The sequence below is a fragment of the Podospora anserina genome, chromosome 3 (genome assembly GCF_000226545.1).
Source record: "Podospora anserina S mat+ genomic DNA chromosome 3, supercontig 3".
Lineage (NCBI taxonomy): Eukaryota > Fungi > Ascomycota > Sordariomycetes > Sordariales > Podosporaceae > Podospora > Podospora anserina.
Genome location: NW_001914833.1, coordinates 240,902 through 260,259, shown reverse-complemented (window position 1 = coordinate 260,259; position 19,358 = coordinate 240,902). Strand labels below are relative to the sequence as shown.

At 54.0% G+C, this 19,358-nt stretch overlaps 2 protein-coding genes across 2 annotated transcripts; both read left to right on the top strand.

The window, feature by feature from the left end:
- Positions 1 to 2,072: 2,072 nt before the first annotated feature.
- Positions 2,073 to 3,490, top strand: PODANS_3_10950 (uncharacterized protein; the record flags this gene model as incomplete). Its single annotated transcript, XM_001903498.1, has 2 exons — positions 2,073 to 2,294; positions 2,360 to 3,490. 2 exons carry the CDS (start codon positions 2,073 to 2,075, stop codon positions 3,488 to 3,490), a joined length of 1,353 nt encoding a protein of 450 aa, XP_001903533.1.
- Positions 3,491 to 8,233: 4,743 nt separating this feature from the next.
- Positions 8,234 to 11,954, top strand: PODANS_3_10960 (uncharacterized protein; the record flags this gene model as incomplete). Its single annotated transcript, XM_001903497.1, has 2 exons — positions 8,234 to 8,791; positions 8,859 to 11,954. 2 exons carry the CDS (start codon positions 8,234 to 8,236, stop codon positions 11,952 to 11,954), a joined length of 3,654 nt encoding a protein of 1,217 aa, XP_001903532.1.
- Positions 11,955 to 19,358: the final 7,404 nt, after the last annotated feature.

Sequence of the window (19,358 nt, the reverse complement as noted above, 5' to 3'; positions counted from 1 at the left end):
GTATAACCGTAATCTTGATGCGGCCCATGTTCGAAAAGTTGGAAGATGGTGTCAATAACCCGCCACGAAGCTGATTTCTCTGGATTCAAGTGGAAGCAGTATCAGTCCTGCAATAGGTGAGTGTCTGATAAAACCATCTTTCAATACATCTCGACCATTCCTGAAGGTGTGGTTCGGGCTGCTTTCCTGTATCGACTATCGAGTTACCTAGTACCAGTTACGTTATTTTGTCCCAACCCAGAATGCCCCGGAGTTTCCCACGCCCGTCATCCAAGACAACTAAACCACCAAATCTCGTCAATCTCGTGAAATCCCATGGCGTCGGGAACCAGATTCTCACCATCACACCCCGAAAATGTCTCGGGTCATGTACGATATGTCCCTCTTCCGATGCAATCCTGCCAAAGGCCACCAAAACCGCCCCATCGATCAAATGTCATCAGCCGCCTGGCATCAATTTGTGCTGACGAATATGCATGTCGGTTTAGGTATTTCTTCTTTCTTTCCCACTGTTTCACAAATCACAGAAAAATGTGCATTTTGGCAGCTGAATCGGGGCACCTAGTGTACCCCTCCTTTTCCCCAGTTCACCCCCCGAATTAAACACGGCCTGGGTCTGGGCCTGGGTGATGGAAAGTTCCCTCTTCCCATTCCCGCGTTGAGAGGGATATGTCTGTGCGCGCATATATATACATGGTCTCGGACACGGCTGGGTTCCAAAAGGACCCAGACCCTAGATTGTAGTATCGGAATCTGGGCTACCGATACATGCACTGATTTTCCCGATTCCACACACCCCGTTGTCTGACTTGAACAACTTGTCAACCACCAGGCAAACCTGAAGTAAAAGTGGCCGTCTCCCTAACCAGCCACACCTCTTTCGTAGAGGATGGCAGCCACGGGAACCGGGTACTCAGCCGGCCCGTTTTCTCTGGCCGTGGGAGGGTGTGGTGTGGCGTGATGGTTGGTCTACCACATTATGGACAGCCATGTCACTCTCTCCCCGCCACACGCAGCAAAATTCCCATTCCGCAGGCACCTGGTCTGTGACAGGAGCTAAAGTCTGACGCCAGGTAAAGGGCAGTTGGCAGATGCTTTGTGGCTTTGGCTCTGCCTGGTGTTGTTCTATAGCAACAGCTTGCCTCTTTCGCAGTGCAATCCCATTGCTTCATCCCACACCAAAACACACTGATCACCAGTATGATCTCCCCCCGAAGCACAATACCACACACCTGTAATCTATTCCTAGATCGCCATAAGCAGCCCGGTCATGTGACAAACCTCCCGTCACAAAACCTTCAATGACTTGGTGATCGGACTGGACCCGGAACACGGGCAGAAGGATGAGACATCTTTCGTCTGATGCTCATCCCGCCCATGACGTGCGTGTTTGGTTTCAACAAGTTAACAACCAACCAGTGCTCATCCTGGACATGTCGAGAAAATAGAATGATCAACGACTGAAACATAAGAATTGTTCGAGAAGATGAGACTCAGATTCTGGAAGAGGATGAGCCGGGTTGACGCCGACACGGCCCCACCCTCGCCCGTCCAGGGGGCTCCGGCACCTGCCGTGAACCCGGCCCACCGCCGGAGCCGCGAGAGCCGATAGCAGACCCTCTTCTGGGAAACCCAATGACATCCCCACATCGGCCCACGCGGCATTCAGATCTTAAAATCTTCGTCCACGCGCTCATCTCGCGCGATCCGGTCAAGGCTGGGCAACGTCATGCGGGGCACCGGTTGAGGTGACATCGCGCCGGACGCCCATCCTCAAAACCAGGAACCTCCACCGACGAGCGAGGAGCAAGAGCCGAATTCAAGGCGGGGAGCCGTCTGTCAATCATCTCGGTTACACGTGTAAAGACACTTCCAACTCGACCAAAAGGGTGGGTAGTACGAAAGATATCTCGAATAGGTAAGACTGGCCATGCCAAGGACGGTCGTTAAGAGGACGAGAGGCGATGGCTGTCGATGTATAAGGGGGGGCGTCTTTCTGCGTGTGGCTTGTTACGTAGACTTCCACGGCCAAACCCAGCACCCTACCTTTGGAGTTTGACCATCTTGTCAAGATGAAGCTGTCCACATCAAGACTCGCGGCGTTCTCGTCAGCGTTGCTGCTAGAGGGTGCCCTCGCGGCCACGTCGGGCAACTTTGACGCCCTGACCATCAATGTGGCCGGCCTCCCGGCCATCCTCAACGACAATGGTGTTCCCGGCGACAAGGCAGCCAACGCGGCGGCCATGGGTGCAAAGTTCTCCGAATATGGGATCGACGTCGTGCAGCTGCAAGAGGTAGGTCCCTGACTCCTTGTTTCAAGATCATCACCCGAATCGGAGCATTGACACGTTGGTGACAGGACTTCAACTACCACGCTCACATCTACCGGACCAACACGCATCCGCACAGGACTGCCACATCGGGCGGTGTTCCGTTTGGTTCGGGTCTCAACACCGTGTCCTACCTTCCCTGGGTTGACTTTCGGCGTATCAAGTGGAACAAATGCTCCGATGCGAGCCAGTCCGATTGTCTGACGCCGAAAGGCTTCACCTTCATGCGTGTGGCCATCTCATCCGACAGCTCCACTGCGGCCTATGTTGATTTCTACAATCTCCACGCCGACGCCGGTGTCGAGCCTGGTGATCTTACTGCCCGAAACGACAACGTGAAGCAGGTGGTTGACTACATTGCCACGTGGAGCAAGGGCAATGCTGTCGTTGTGGCTGGTGACTTCAACAGCCGCTACACTCGGACAGGCGACACGGGCATCCGGGATTTGCTCGCCAGCGAGAATCCTTCCGGCCCCCGACTCAAGGATGCCTGGGTTGAGCTCCTCTACAATAACGTCATTCCCCAGTCCCCCAGCTCATGCGGCAACCCCGCTGCCAACGACCTGTGTGAAATCGTGGACAAGGTCTTTTACCGGGCTAGCCCGCTCCTCAACCTCCAGGCCACCGACGTCCGCTACGATACTTTGCGGTTCCTTCAGGCCGACGGCAACATCCTGACAGATCACAACCCAGTCCTTGTCAACTACACCTGGTCCTCTGGAGCGTCCCTTCGTCAGAGCAGCTTGTTCGGCGGTCCCCACGGCACCTGGTTCAGCGATGTCCCCGTCCTTGCCGGGACCAACAAGCCAAAGACGGCAACCATCACTTTCCGAGGAGGATCCCGTCTTGATAGCGTCGGACTGACACTGACAGACGGCACTATATTCGCCCACGGCGGCACCGGCGGGAGTGTTGTTTCTCTCGCCCTGGGAGCGACCGAATACTGGACCCAGGCCGAGCTCTGCAGCGGCCAACGTAACGGGCAAATTCGCAACTTTTATATCCGAGCTGTGACTTCTTCAGGGCGCAGTCTCACAGCGGGCTCGGCGACCAGTTCCTGCCAAACATTCACGGCTCCAAGCGGGTGGCAGATTGTCGGGTTTGTTGGGCAGGACGGAAGTGAAGTGGATCAGTTGGCGTTTGTGTATGCGCCACGATGAGAATGGAATCTGATGCGTGTTGCTGGTGTCACATGTGGTTGATGATCGGTGTAGTGTAGCGATTTCCGCCGATAGTTCATGCCGAGAGACGGAGTTCTCGAGCGTTGTGACGCTTGGGAGCCACGCCGGCTCCAAAAAGTATCAGATCATAATCACACCCGTCGTCTATCTTACCATCTTGCTTGAAATGCGCGTATGTAATGCCTGAAACCGAGGTACTCTGCGATGCTACCAGCATCTCACTCACGCCTCTCTGCCAAATGAGCCGGACAGGTAGTGATCAGCACAATATCGCGGGCTCCAGTAATGGCGGTTTTGGGTGTTGATCGTCCAAGCTCGTCTCGGCCGCCATGCCGAGGCGAGCAGTGATCAACGCCGAGCTCACGATAGCGAGTCGGCCAGACCGCTGGCAGCCGGTGGAACCTTGATGGGCAGCCACAAGCACTCAACAGAAAGGAAAAGACAGGCATGACAGGACCCTGGGGTTTCTGCCAGGCCTGCCAGGAAATTGACAACCAAGGCTGTCCTTGTCAACCTGGTTGCCGATGCCCCACGAGAAACGCCTTTCTCCACCTGTGTCGAAACAAGCAGACAAGCAACCTTGTCGATGGAGGCGGCCAATTATCAGGTGGGACTGGCCAATGAGAATACTAACCCCCGATGTGAATGCCGGGACGGGGACGGAATTGAAGTAAAATGCAGTGTTAGTTATTGTCGATACAGGGTGTGAGATGCCGCAAGATGGGCATCGTGGTGGCCTGATTACCGAGGACTGCATGGTTTCCGATTTGTTACTGATCTTTCACATTATTGATAAGTGGTCTTCGGCACTAGAAAACCGCCGCCATTGAACGCCAAGCCGGTGGGCGGGCGGTGAACGGTGGGCGGTAGGCGCCGTTGGGCTTCCAAGGTCGTCTGTCTGTCTGTGTGCTTGATGCCCGATGTTGAGGTTTGACGACATTGAGTTGATTATCGCCCGTGGCGATTGATAGACAGATAGATTGATTGATCTTAATTGCTGCTGCTGGTGGGGTGGTGGTGGTGGGTTGCGCAAATGCAGGTCCCGGGTACCATTTCACACCGAGTTACCCCGCCTTCCCGCACCCAGTTGCTGACGTCGATACCATTGACCAATCGTGTTGGCCGAGGTGATGGCGGCAGACGCGGCCTGGTAAGTTTGGATAGAGCTTCGACATTGCCCGGAAAAGAGCCGATGTGCCGCGATGCCGTCCCTCCATGTTCGTATTGATGTGTCCCTGTGTTGAGGCTGAAGTGGCGAGCTCTTCACACCCCGAGTTGGCTTGTCGCGCAGCTGCTGAACCTTCCCCGCCGCTGGCCGGCATCGACATGCTGCAGTAGGTCTGCATATGTAGGCACCTTGGAAAAGCCCTCGAAAAGGAAAATCAGCTCCATAAATTCTCTGCTTTCGGAGCTTGCACAACGTGGGATTGGACCTAATATGGAAGGTTGAAAAGTGAAACATGCAGCCAACACTGGGTGTCCAGCTTGACAGCTCGTGGGATGTGTCCACTCGCTTGGGCTGCTCGCTTGATCTGTTGATCTCTGTGGTTTTTGCCTGGCAAAAGTCTCCGCAGCACCGCGACGACTCACGGGCTTCATTCATATGTTATACATTGGCTAAATGCTGGAGTTGCTGTCGAGCACAAGACATCTGCTGCCGCCGCTCACATGGTTAGGGGGTCAGGGTAGGTGGACGTGGCCTGGCCCTGATGCTGATCTGGGGAATCCCCGTTTTCCTGTATCTTGATTTCCTGATCCCGGGGCGTGTTCGTTTGGTGGAGAGTTGACGTGATTTGGGGGGTCTCATCAACAAGCCTGGAGCCTGGGATATTTGACACTGGATCATCAGTCGGATCCGCCAGGGTGTACAGATATCAGTGAGTTGGAGCGAGAAAAGAATCTCATGTTCGCCAGGACGCGACATGGCGTGCCTTGCCACGCTAAGAGCGAACTTGTGCAGGTGTCAAGGGTTCACCCCCACGTACCTTCCAGGTTGTCCATGATTGCTGACTGCACACGGGCAATTCCGCGTCTTTTTACAAAGTAGTGAAAAGTGGCTGCGTTGAAAAGGAGAACTCTTTCCCTTGGGCTGCGGCCAAGTCACCGGCCTGTGAACTGGCGCCGGCCCCATACACTATCGCCCGCCTGGTCCGGCCTCCGCGTCTGAGGCCGTCGCGGTCGTTTTTACGGCGCCAGAGCACCGGGTCGGCATTGTCAGGTGGGTCCGTCCACCCGGACGGATGGCCGCAGCAACCTTTGTGCAGCAGACGAGCAGAAGCTGCTGATACCAGACGAGGCTTGACGTCTTCAGCTTCCAGGTTGCAATGTTTAGACGAAAAAGGTCGATATCCGAGACAAGGCCTTGCGTGAAACGTCGAGGCGCATTTGGGGAAGGCTGTGAAACTTCAAAGGTTCGAGTACCCAGAGAGCCAGAGGCCAAAGTGTCAGATCATGGCGCAGGCTTTGGTATTCGAACGGCACTCCTTTTGAGCATTCAGATCTCTCAAGAGAATGTCAGGTTCACCAATTCAAATCAATGGGAATTTCAATTCCCTGCAGCTATCTTCAGTGCCGCTGCAGCTGTGGTGTGGGGAAGAAGCACAGGGCATCTTTGGACGCGTGCTCTGCAGGTCTTCAGCGAACGGCAGAACCAACCGAGACTTGATGGGACGCTGAGAGATAAGAGGATCCCAGCAGGAAGACTGGCGATATTAAACGGTGACGCCGTCTCCATTATCTGCTTGTTTGCAGTAGCATTGATGTTGGCGCGTGGAAATAACCTGATGGCACGAAAGAAAAACAAAATGCAACTGAGAACAATTCGAGGGGAGACTGGCAACAACACGACCCTGGACGTTGCCCTCGGCGACACATAAACGCCAAGAAAAGAAAGCTTGGGGCGTGTGCTTAACAAGCAACTGCCTCCCGTTCGGTGGGGAACACGGGGCATCCTGCAGCGTGGGGTAACCTGGAAAGCGAGTGAGGTGCCTGGACAGTGCTTTGTACAGGACGACGACAACAACCGGAGATGAGGGCACACAGTATCTGGCGAAGTCAGGTAAGGTAGCCAAGCTATCACTGCCCACTGTGATCAGAGGTAAAAAAGCAGATTCTCGCGCAGTAGCTCCATGTGAAGGCGATCAACCACTCTCCCCGGTCGGAGAGGGAATGTGATATCAATGCATAGCGTGAGGCACACTGCAGCAGTCAGCTTTTGGCCGGTATCGCAAGAACGCAACCAAAACCTGACAAATGCAGTAAACGATCGAGGTGTTGATGGTAGCGGGATGTCCAACAACTGATCGCCACCAGTAGGATACTGAAAAGTGCACTTTTTGACCGCGAGTGCAACCACGGCAACGTCGAGACCCTATCAGAATTCATCATGACCCACGGAAGGCACAGTTGGAGCCGTCCCGCCCACACCGGACACCCGACCACCTACCTCTCTCTCACTCTCCTCAAGAGACAGAGAGAGACTTATTATACAAAGTCAATAAACCCCGAGTCCGAATGAAAAGAAGTTCAAGACATGCGGAGAGAGCTGTCCAATCGGCCTCGAACGTGAGGCGAAACACGTGAATTACAGATACGATCAAAAGCTGTGATGTGATGGTATAATAAAAACACGCCCCGGGTTGGTCGCTCCAATTTTGGGATGGAGTGAACCGGGGGAGAAATCCATGGTCCCGAGCTCTTCCTCTGAACGCTCGTTGGCTGCCGTTAGCGTGTACCGGGGGGCTACCCGCAAGACCCGCAGCGTTCCCCAACGGGCAATATCGCGACGAAAAATATTGCAGATGAACCCTGCCAGGGTGCCAGTCTGGAAAGAGGGAGTGGAGTCATGAACCATCGCTGCAGCCAGGGGACCACGACAGGGGAACCACAGACAGAGAGAGGGAGAGGAAGTAGCAGCAGCAGCGACGTCTCTTTCCATCGTCTGCCTCCTTCCATTCTCTCGAGTCTCGAGCCTTCTGGGTTTCATCTTTTTCTTTTTTTCATAACTCGAAAAACATCAAGCAACAATCGACACGCGCGGCTGGTCGCAACTTGGACATAGCACCACCTACCCCCGGATTCTTGTAAATTACCCACACGTACCAACTACCAATCAATACAGATACCCGACTTTGGATCATCACCACGGTCGACCAGGACTTGGACAGCTGGACTCACACGACTGACCTGCATTGATGTCCGATACAACAACAAGGTGCATGTTATAACCGATCCGAGCTGCCACTCGAGTTCCCGACGACAGCGACAGCAACAGCAATAGCGACAAGTCGCCCTGCTGCTGCTGCTGCTGCTGCTGCATTCTTGCTTCTTCCAGCCATCCCACAGCGACGATCCCGCAACACAAGACCGCATCACTGGACTGGCTGGCCACAACAGACAGAAAAAGGTATGAAATCAAATCCTGCCCGGTTTGCACATTGCCGTCTGCTTCGATCACCATTCCAAAACTTCGTCACCTGGGGCCTCCCCCTGGTATGCAGCTTCTCATTCCTGCCACCAAGGAAACCTCGCTCCCTACATTCTTCACCTCTTCAACACTGTCACCAAAAACAAGCTGGTCCACGAGGACGTGCCGACCGTCGTCCACTTCTTGTACTGACACTCGTTCCTCCTCTAGCGACCCGGACTTGCGCCTGAAAACACTGGCCCCCATCTGGTCGCAACTGCGAGGCCTATGTGTTCTTACCACCATCACCGACAGCAATGGCAATGCTGAACAGCCAACCCGCGCGATCAAGCCTACAAGTGGCCCCCTTGGCGATACAGAAAACCCGCAGCAATGGATCAAGTGTGGCCGACTCATCAGACCCATATTCGCAATCACAGATAACGCCGCCAGCGACCCCGAATGGATCCCAGGAGGACCTCTACACGCAGGCGCAGGAGCACGTTCAGATGGAAATCGAAATGGCCAACGAGCCGCCCGTCTTTCATAATTTTCTGAGGGCCTTTTATCCCTTCCAGCCAGAAAACATTGTGAACGACTCCACCGTCACCCTCCCGCTGAACGAGGGCGATGTTGTCCTGGTCCACTCGATTCACACCAACGGCTGGGCCGACGGCACTCTGCTGGTCAATGGCGCGAGAGGGTGGCTTCCTACCAATTACTGCGAGGCGTACGACCCTGACGAGATGAGGAGTTTGTTGAAGGCGCTGCTCAACTTTTGGGACATGATGCGGGCAACGTGTGGGAATGACAGCGAAATGTTTGGAAACCAGGAATTCATGAAGGGAATCATTGCCGGTGTTCGCTATTTATTGGTACGTTTCTATCAGGCGCCGTGATCGGGCTGTTGCTGGATGGTGTCATCTAATAATCTCACAGGAGCGTACACACTGTCTGACAAGAGAATCACCCCTCGTGCAACAATACGATGGGCTACGGCGAAACCGGAAGTCACTATTGTCCGAATTATCATGCCTGGTCAAGACAGCTAGGCGGCTGCATGATGCCCAGCGCATGGGCAACGTGGAGGAGGTCAACGAAGTGGTGGACGAAATGATTCTGCGTGCCTTCAAGATTGTCACCAAGGGAGTGAGGTTCTTGGACGTCTTGGAAGAGGAGAGGAGGCCGCTGGTGCCCACAATCGCAGCCATAACGGCAGCTGAGGACAACCAGGTTCCACCAACGCCACCAGCAGAGTCATCCAACTTTGATGCCGGTTATGGCCCGGCAGCGGATGCAGGTTCCCGCGCCGAGGACGACGGGGAGACTGCCGAGAGGGCACAGTACGCGGCCAGCGACGTGGCACGAAGTCTGACCCCAGCCGAAAACCGTTTGTCTTCAGTTTGCACACAGAATACAAATGCCCGCCGTCTGTCTCAGGTCGGCCCACTCCAGATTCATCGCCCGTCTTCCACCCTCTCTCATCGTCTCAGCATCGCAGGTCCCTCACCCCTGGCGCACTCGCAGAATCTAGTGTCGGAAAAGCTCAACGCCTGCCACGATATTTTCCTCTCGCACTTGGGCTCATTCATCGGGCGGCTACATCTCCAGTCGCAGTCGAGGCCCAGTCTTGCTCGTGCCGTCAAGCAGTCGGCAACATCGGGAGGGCAGCTTTTGGTGGTGGTGGATGTTGTCTGCACACACAACGCGGCAGTCATCGATGTGTTGGAGCAGTCTCGTGCGGCCATGTACGACCGTATCCAGGAGCTGGTGCACACGGCGCGCGATATACTCGCCAATGCCACATTGGACATGGAAGAAGACGTGATCGTCCCTCAGGATAATGGCCGGCTATTGGGCGCCGCAACGGGTTGTGTTAAAGCCACTGGCGAATGTGTGGCCAAGACAAAATGGGTGATCGAAAGAATCGGCGACTTCGAGTTCGAGTTTGACAATGGGAGTCTGGGCGTCAACTTTGACCTTTCGGCATTGACGCTGGTTCGGGAGGAGAAGGACTCCAAGTACTGCCCATCCGAGTCGGCAAGCATCGCTGGATCAACCGTGTCCGAAACACCAACGGCGTCGACAGCAATTTCCGTCACATCTTCGGCTCCCGTTCCGTCTGTCGTGCTCTCGATTGACAAGCCACTTCCCGATGTTCCGCAGGTCACCTCGCCAATTACCGAGCAGCCAGTTTCGCATCCCTTGCCTTCAGACTCGCGACCACAATCACTCCCGATGCGTGACCGTGCCTCCAGTGTCGTCCAGACCGCGTCCTACAACCGTGCCGACCTCCCACCACTACCAAGAATATCAACCGCCTCTCTCCCAATGGATACCTATAGTCCCCTCGAGCCATCCAGCACGAATGGAAGCGATTTCCGCTCCTTCCGCTCGGAAAGCATGACCGCCTCGAGCTCGGGCTCGGGTAGCACATATCTCAGCCGGCATTCAGAGTCCAGCATTCTGTCGCAGACCTCGACGCGTGCCACCACACCCGACAGCACACAAGCTCCAAGGAACCAGCCGTCATTCTCCGATTTGAGCACGACCGAGACCACGAGCCAGGCCGAGGAGGTGGATGATGTCGAGTCCAGACTGATTGAGAAGACGTTTGCCCACGAGCTGGTGTTCAACAAGGAGGGCCAGGTCACGGGTGGCTCGCTCCCCGCCCTGGTCGAGAGACTTACCACCCACGAGTCGACACCCGATGCCATGTTTGTCTCGACCTTCTATCTCACCTTTCGGCTCTTTTGCACTCCGACAGCGCTTACACAGGCTCTCGTTGAGCGTTTCGACTATGTCGGTGAAAGTAGCACCATTGCCGCCCCGGTGCGCTTGCGCACGTACAATGTCTTCAAGGGCTGGCTCGAATCACACTGGAGGGAGGAGACAGACCGTGAAGCCCTTGACTTGATCAAGGAATTCGCCCAAGTCAAACTAGCGGCCATTCTTCCCTCGGCCGCCAAGCGGCTCCTCGATCTTGCCGAGAAGGTGTCTGTCGCCGATGGTGCGCTGGTCCCTAGGTTCGTGTCATCCATGGGCAAATCAGGCGCCACGGGCACCCACTACATCCCCGCCGAGACACTGGTTCCTGCGCCTGCCATGACCAGAAGCCAGACCAATGCCCTGACTGCTTGGAAGGCCGGGGGCAGCTGCCCATCCATCTTGGACTTTGACCCTCTGGAGATTGCGCGCCAGCTTACCATCAAGCAGATGTCTCTCTTTTGCTCGATCCTGCCGGAGGAGCTCTTGGGATCCAAATGGACCAAGCTTGCTGGAGTTGGTGCCCCCAACGTCAAGGCCATGTCGGCTTTTACCACAGGTCTCTCCAACCTGGTTGCCGACACCATCCTGCAGTACGACGAGGTCAAGAAACGGGCGTTGGTCATCAAGCACTGGATCAAGATTGCCAGCCAATGCTCCTCGCTGCATAACTACGATGCCCTGATGGCCATCACTTGCGCACTCACCGACACCAGCATCAAGCGCCTCAAGATGACATGGGACACTGTGAGCGTCAAGCGCAAGGAGATGCTCAAGTCGCTGCAATCCACAGTGGACTTCAACCAGAACTACAAGGCCCTTCGCGCCCGGCTTCACGATCGTGTCCCTCCATGCCTGCCATTTCTGGGCATGTTCTTGACTGATCTCACCTTTGTCGATGTTGGCAATCCTGCTACCAAGACCAGCGATACTGGGCTGGTGGTCATCAACTTTGACAAGCACACTCGCACGGCCAAGAGCATCGGCGAGCTGCAGCGCTTCCAGATCCCCTACCGCCTGACTGAGGTGGCCGACCTGCAAGAATGGCTGTCTAGCCAGATCGACCGAGTCCGCGAAAAGGACAAGGCGGGTGCCAACACGCAGGCTTCCCACTATCGCAAGAGTCTTCTTCTCGAGCCGCGCGAAGTGCAACAACTCCGAACCCCCGTCGAACCACCCACTCCGGCTGTCACAGGCAGCGGCATGTTTGCTTGGATGCGTAGCAATAGTGGTACTACCACCGCCACCCAAGGCTTATCGGCACCTCTTTAAACTACAATCTCTACCAAAACCATCATCTTTCCCAACATCACACATCATTGACGACGGATGGCGGCCTGTTTCACGTTTTACTCTTGTTTTATGATACCCCTATTTGCATACTGGTCTGCTGCACTATTTTTTTACGACATGATGAAGACAGGACTGCCATCCGCTACCTTGGCCAGCATCATGCCTCAAATGTTTTATTTCTACTTACCTTACTCAGAGCACATCTCCTGCGAAGGAAACCTGTACGGCAACCGTCATATGCTTTTCTCTCTGGAACTCGCCTCGCTGGATACAACAATCTTGGCAAAGGGACAAAGTGGAGGGTCGCTTGTTTAGGCCGGACAGGGATATCGGAAGGGAAAAGCCTTGTACATAGTTGTTTGTTGTCTTTTTTTCTCAAGCTCTTCTTTCTTCATGTATACCCCTTTTATGCGCATCAGTTTCTGGGACACCGGGCTGTGGGGCTTGCTTTTAGTGGTCATCGGCCGTGAGATGGAAAAACAGGACATGGATGGCATTGGGCCGGGGAGAAGAGGAAGACATCATCTGGATTTCGACCTGGTTGGATGGATGAATGATAGCACGACGAGCAGAGGACCCAGAAAGTACTCAATACCAGCTTCAATGGAAGTGTTCTGCTCAAAACCCGGGCCCCTTTCACATGGCGCAGGCAGTTGTATTACTTGTCAGCCACATGTTCGGCTTGATGTGACTGTCACCAGAGTCATGGGCCGGTCAGAAACCAAGTGTCCCTTATATTTCCTGGCCTTGGCCAAGCAGATCAAATCTTTCCCATTTAAAGCTAATAATTTATACATGGTCTTCAACCTCATCAAGTTTCCTAATTTCAGTCCAAAACCAAATGATGACGTGCCTGTGAGAACGACTTGAATACACTATGAATTTCCGGAAGTGTGTCAACACGTAATGTAAGATTCATGTCACACTGGGTTTATCTACGACACCCACCACGAGAATGAAGCCTGTTGCAAACTTCACCACCGAACAGATCGTTGTTGGACGAGCATGTCGATCATATCTCACTTCACAACCCTCTGCTGTATAACTTTCTCGGTCGGCCCCTGACCTTTTGATATTTTGTTCTAGCTGCATTGTCCCTCAGTCAAGGTATGTGGGGCACCAAAGGGCCCAGGTTTTCCCAGACCCACACCGGTTTGCTCTTGGGGCTGGATTTTCTTACTGTTTACTTTTTAACCAACAACCAACTACTGTAATACCAATTTGCTTACCATTTTTTGGCCATTTTAGCCTCATTTTCGCAGCCAGTGACTTTCCTAGGTCGCCAGCCCAACAGGTTATGAGCTCTTTTGACGCTTAAATCACCAAGCAAACCGAAGTCGACGCCCTCGTCGACAACCCGACCTCGCAAGGCCGAATACCACACCGGACCTTACGACTTTTCGACCCTTGTCAGGCCAATATCACGCAATTGGACCTTTCGACGGCGATTTTGGAGGCGTTGAGAGAGTTAACCAACTTCCTAATCAACGGAAGCCTGGTTTTAACCCTGACCCTCATCTTGACGAAGAGTTGAAGCGACCGACCACCCCTCACCGATAAGAGTGTGGTTTACGGCGCCAACCTTCTCCTGGCCAAGTTTCCTTGGTTCTGCCATTTTTGCGACCTTTTGGCTGGGAAATTACTGTTTTCCGGCAGCAGTCGAGAACTCTGTCCTGCCTTATCAGGAGACCGATAGCGGAGCAAGCATCTCGCCCTCTGCCCAAGTCAATTCAACCCACTGTTGGCGGCCACAAAGTCAGGTGGCGCCTTTCTTTGAGTCTTTCTTTCGACGTCTTTCTCACAGCGTCTTTCTTACGACTTCTCTTTGACCAGTTTTTCTTTCAAGATGGCTGGCACTAACGTCACCATGGCCCAGCTCTTGGAGCTTGTGAAAGCTATGGGGAATGCCAACACCGTCGCTACGGTTAGGCAACGAACCTTTCAAGCCTTGCCGGCTCTGAACTCAGAGACCGATCTTTCCGGCTGGGAATTTCAGTTAACCCAGTCCCTTATGTACCATGGCTTGGAGGATTATATTAAGGCTAATATACAGCCACCAGCGGAAGAAGGGACACCTGCCTTCGACCAATGGCGTACTAACAACCTGGACATCCAGAACCTGATGATGGCTTCCGTCAAGAAGCCCGAGATCCGACAACGAATTCTCAACCTGGGTTAGAAGGCCGACGGCATTGGTACCTATGGTCTATACCAGAAGATTATCCAAGCCCTACAGCGCGGCACTTTCGACATCGCTGGTATACTTTTGGAGGAGTATTTCACTCTCAAGCGTGCCAACTTCGCCTCATTCCAAGCCTACTTCAGCCGGCTCGAGGTCCTTCGCCGTCGTCTTGATACGATGGAAATCAAGATCGGCCACGTGGCTCACCTCTGGGCTGCCCTGAACGGCATCAAGACCGCGTACCCCGATTTGTACGACCGGCTAGCAAGGAAGATAGAAGACGGCACCATGACCTGGTCGCTTCTTTGCCAGGAGTATAGCGCCAAGGCCGTTACGGAGGAGACCACGCCGGCTCACTCCAAAATCACCATCGAGACCACCAAGGCCCCGGCCGCGACTACACCCTCACCTACCACATCATCAACCTCGACGAAGAAGTGCGACCAATGCACCAAGGGCTTAAGGAAAGGCAACCAGCACTGCATGGGCTGTGGTCGTCACCACCCGAAGGGCAAGGCCTGTTGGTGGTGTGACCCTGACAAGGCTCCAAAGGATTGGGAGCACAGGGAAAAGGCACAAGCGGATAGGCAAGAGAGGCGGCAGAGTACTGGCTCGTCAACAGGGACTCTTCAAGGCCATACTGGTGGCGTCACCAATACTGGGTCTTCGAGGGACCGACCTGCCCACAGTACCCTGATGCTGTCCAACAACTTCGCCAATATATCGCTCCCCACCTACCATGACGATGACCAATCGGATTTTCGTCTCGGCCCCCAGAGGCAGCACTCTCCTCAGTAGATGCCCCTGAAGTCCAACAGGCCGTCGAGGCATTCAAAGACCACGTGTACTACGACTCCGGATGCGCGGATTTCGTATTCAATAAACTGAAGTGGTTCACCGAGCTCCACTTACTACCTGAGGGGAAGGAAAAGAGGTTCCTTTCGTCGTCAGGAGATATCACAAAGTGCAGCTACCAGGGTGCCGCAGCGCTGCAATCTACCCTTTCAAGTGGCCAGGTTGTTACCCTGGAGCTCAAGGAAGCGGTATACCACCCACAGGCGCCCGTCAATCTGATATCGGCGGGCAAGCTACTCGATGAAGGTATCTTCTGGGACCAGGAGAGCCACAACCTGGTCCTTAGAGGTACTAAGCAGGTGGTGTGTGAGTTGACCAGGAATAACAACATATACCAGATGAATACGACGCCCGGCGCCGATTTCAGCAAAGTATCCCTGGCGAAGACTCCCATCAAGGCCGTGATGGCATCTATCAACTACCGGGTAATGCATCGCCGCCTAATGCACGCCAACAAGGACGATATTTACAAGGCTTGTACGCAGGCGGGTATTAAGCTCGTCGGCAATGACTTTTTCTGCGAGCCCTGCGTGATGGCAAAGATAACAGATCAACTAGGCTCATCGACCCCTTCGCAGACCAACAACCCGTTCGACTTTATCCGTATCGACGTCGTTACCCACAAGAACCCTGGATATCTGGGTTACAAGTACTCTATCCAATACGTAGATATGTGGAGTGGCTATAAGTGGATTAACTTCACAGTGGAGAAAAAGCAGGTATTCGATAAGGTCAAGGATTTCGAGACGAAAATCGCGCGCCAAACCGGGCATAAGATCAGCATCATCGGCCTTAACGGCGGTACGGAATTTGCCCAGGGCTCTGGGACCTTTGACGACAGCCGCATGGCCGCCTGGGCCGACCAGGAGGGCATCACCATCCTCAAGACCGTGCCTCACTCACCGTGGATGAATGGAAAGGTGGAGAGGGCCGCGAGGACTACGCTTAACCGCACCAGGGCTATCATGCTGGCCTACAAGGTGCCAGAGAAGCTGTTCCCATTTGTCATGCAGTCTGTGGTTTACGTGGGTAACCTACTGCCCTCGAGGGTCAACGAGGGAGATATCAGTGCTCACGAGAAGTATACCACAAGGCTCAACATGCCCGAGGGCGAGCGGAAGCCGTATATTCGGCACCTACGCTCGTACTTTTGCGACGCGTATTACTACGTCAAGCCGGCCTACCGGGCCAATTCGGATAAGTTCACCGCCAGGGCGGAGAAAGGAAAGCTTATCGGCTACGCAAATATACACGGCAAAATATACTGGGTCTAGAACCCAGTCACTAACAAAGTCGTGAAGGTCAACGCCGTGAAGTTCAACGAAGGCGATTCTTACAGGCCTAACGACGATAAGTATAAGGATATTAAGTACGAGGCAGTCTTTACTGATAGTACTATAGCCGAAGAAGAAGATGCCGTCACCAACAGAACGGTATCCTTGGGGAGGAAGGTCACCTTCGATGACAAACCTACCACCATACTGGAGCCCGATCCACAGCAGAGTGCTCCAACAGTTGAAACAGGGAAGGCCAAGGACCCTGGGCAGACCATTCTACCTACTCCGAAAGCTACGCCGTCACCAACACTACCTCTACTACTTGAGGCCTCAGACGTGGAAGACTTTTTTGACGCCGAAGAGGTGGAGGATATACGGTCCGAGGTACCTATCCCACCAAACCATAACCAAGCGCCCTATACCACTGACTCTCCTGCCATGAGAGAGCTCACCTCCCCTGCGAGGCTGATGGGGGGGGAGGAGGGTGAGGCTATGGGGGGGCCTGGTGATGACCAGGCCGATGGCAGGCTACTGGATTCAGGCACGGAAAGCCTGGTCGAAGACTCTGACGACGATTTCGAGCCTGATACAGGCCATATGGAGGAAGCGGTGGCTTCTCCGCCGGCTCAGGAGCGGCCTCGCAGAGCAACAACAAAAAAATCAGGGACCAGGCTTCTACCAGAAGCTACAGCAGGGTAAACACCCTTACCAAGGTTTTTTCACAGTACATCTCGACAACCCACGACTACGTGAGGTAGTGGCCTACGCCCTATCCACGGTCAAAATCGACCACCTTCTGCAAACCATCAACAAGTCCCATATACCCAGGAACTACCGGCAAGCGAGGAAGCTCGAGAACTACCACAAGTATTGGCTGCCTGCCATGAAGGAGCAGGACGCCGGCCTGTTGGAAAAGGACGTCTACGAGCTGGTGGATACGCCGAAAGGCTACAACGTCTTACCGAGCAAATGGGTATACGATGAGAAGATGGACCCTCAAACTGGTGAGGTGAAGGCCAGGGCGAGGTGGGTGGTGTGTGGCAACTTTGACAGGGACTCCTGGGCCACACAGGACGTCTACGCCGCCGTTGTGAGTAGCGTGGCAGTCAAATGCTTTTGGGCTATTACAGCCGTGAATGACTGGGAGTGCCTTCAATACGACTTCAAGATGGCATTTCTCAACGCCAAAATCCCTGACACCGCACAGTACTACGTACGACCACCAGATGGCTTGGGCAAGCCACTGGGCAAGGTGTGCCGGCTCAAAAGGGCATTATACGGCCTGAGGAAGTCACCTATCTACTGGTACGAGACAGTGAAACCTGTGATGGTTGAACTGGGCTTCGATACCCTCTCATCAGACCTCTGCCTGTTCCGTCACAAAGAGACAGGTGCCCTGGTAGTCCTGTACGTGGATGACCTACTTATATCAGCGCCTACGACGAAAATCATTGAAGATATCGCTACCGGGCTGGAGAGCAAGTATGGCATCAAGAAACTAGGCGAGCCGAAGAGGTTCTTGGGTTTTGATATCGTGAGGAACCGCGGGAAGAGGCAGGTCTACCTGTCCCAGGTGGCCTATATCGACGCCTTACTCGAGAAGTTCGGCTATAAAGACATGGCCGGCGTAGCTACGCCGTGGCCAGCCAAGCTGGAGCTCCCTTTTACGTGGGAGAAAATGACCGCGGAAGTGAAGGAGTATATTCGGAAGACCGGTGCGTTGAACTGGCTGTCTACCGGCACTCGGCCCGACATTACTTTCACCGTTAACCGCCTTTACGGGGGCAATTCTGGGCCCTCACCACGTCACTTGGAGTTGATGAAGCACCTTTTCCGGTACCTGGCTGCCACCAGGAAGCTGTGTATTGTGCTGGGAGGCTCCGAGTTCTCGGCAGAAGATATGAAGCTTGTGGGATTCGTAGATGCCTCATACGCGGATGTCTTACCTTGGAGATATTCCACTGGCGGCTACGTCGTCTTCGTGGCTGGTGGGCCAGTATTGTGGAAGAGTAAGAAGCAGACCTTCGTCGCCCTGAGTACGACGGAGGCAGAGTTTGCTAACCTGACGCCTACAGGGTATTCACTGCAGTGGGTGTCAAAGATATTGGAAGACTGTGGTGTGCCACAGCCAAGGCCATACATGCTGTACACCGATAGTAAGAACGCCGAAATCACAGTTCTGAACCCTCAGAATATCGCCAGGACCCGGTGTATCGATATACGGTACAAGTGGGTGGGTGAACAAGTGAAGGAAGGAAGATTTGGTATTCAACACATCTCTGGGTTGGAGATGCCGGCGGATGGATTCACAAAGGCACTATAAAGGGAGAAGCACGCAAAGTTTGTGCAGCTGTTGGGAATGCGAGATTTTCCGGTTTGAGATATGTAGGAGAACGTGTATTTGTATGGGAAAAAGGCCACTAGGGCATTGGGCAAAGGAGTCAAAGGAAGTGGAAGAATCTGGGCGTATATTGGGCTTCGGAGGATATTGGCGATGGCTTCATTTTGGACGGCGGTGTGCTGTCTGTGGGGGGGTGTGGGGCACCAAAGGGCCCAGGTTTTCCCAGACCCACACCGGTTTGCTCTTGGGGCTGGATTTTCTTACTGTTTACTTTTTAACCAACAACCAACTACTGTAATACCAATTTGCTTACCATTTTTTGGCCATTTTAGCCTCATTTTCGCAGCCAGTGACTTTCCTAGGTCGCCAGCCCAACAAGGTAGCACCGCTATCACACATCAAATAACCAACCGGCCACACTACGGCCCAATTACGATCTACCTGCGCGTCGAGAGCCAGTAGTTGGAAGTGAGGCAGGCAATCAAGTGCCTCGCGGCTATCAAAGGAATGGTATTGGCCACAGAGTATGCGTCCTCAGGGCCTGTTTGATGCCTAAACTAATGTTTCGAGCCCTTGTCACAGACACTCCCAACCTGTGCAGCAATTTCTGGGCTGCTGAGCTTTGGTGGGCTTGCGTTTGGTGGTTGATGGCTGTCAAATAAAAAAGTTACCGAGGATAAGGTAGGTCTGGAGGGCCGGCTGATAGGAAAGCAAGCCGAAAAGAATTT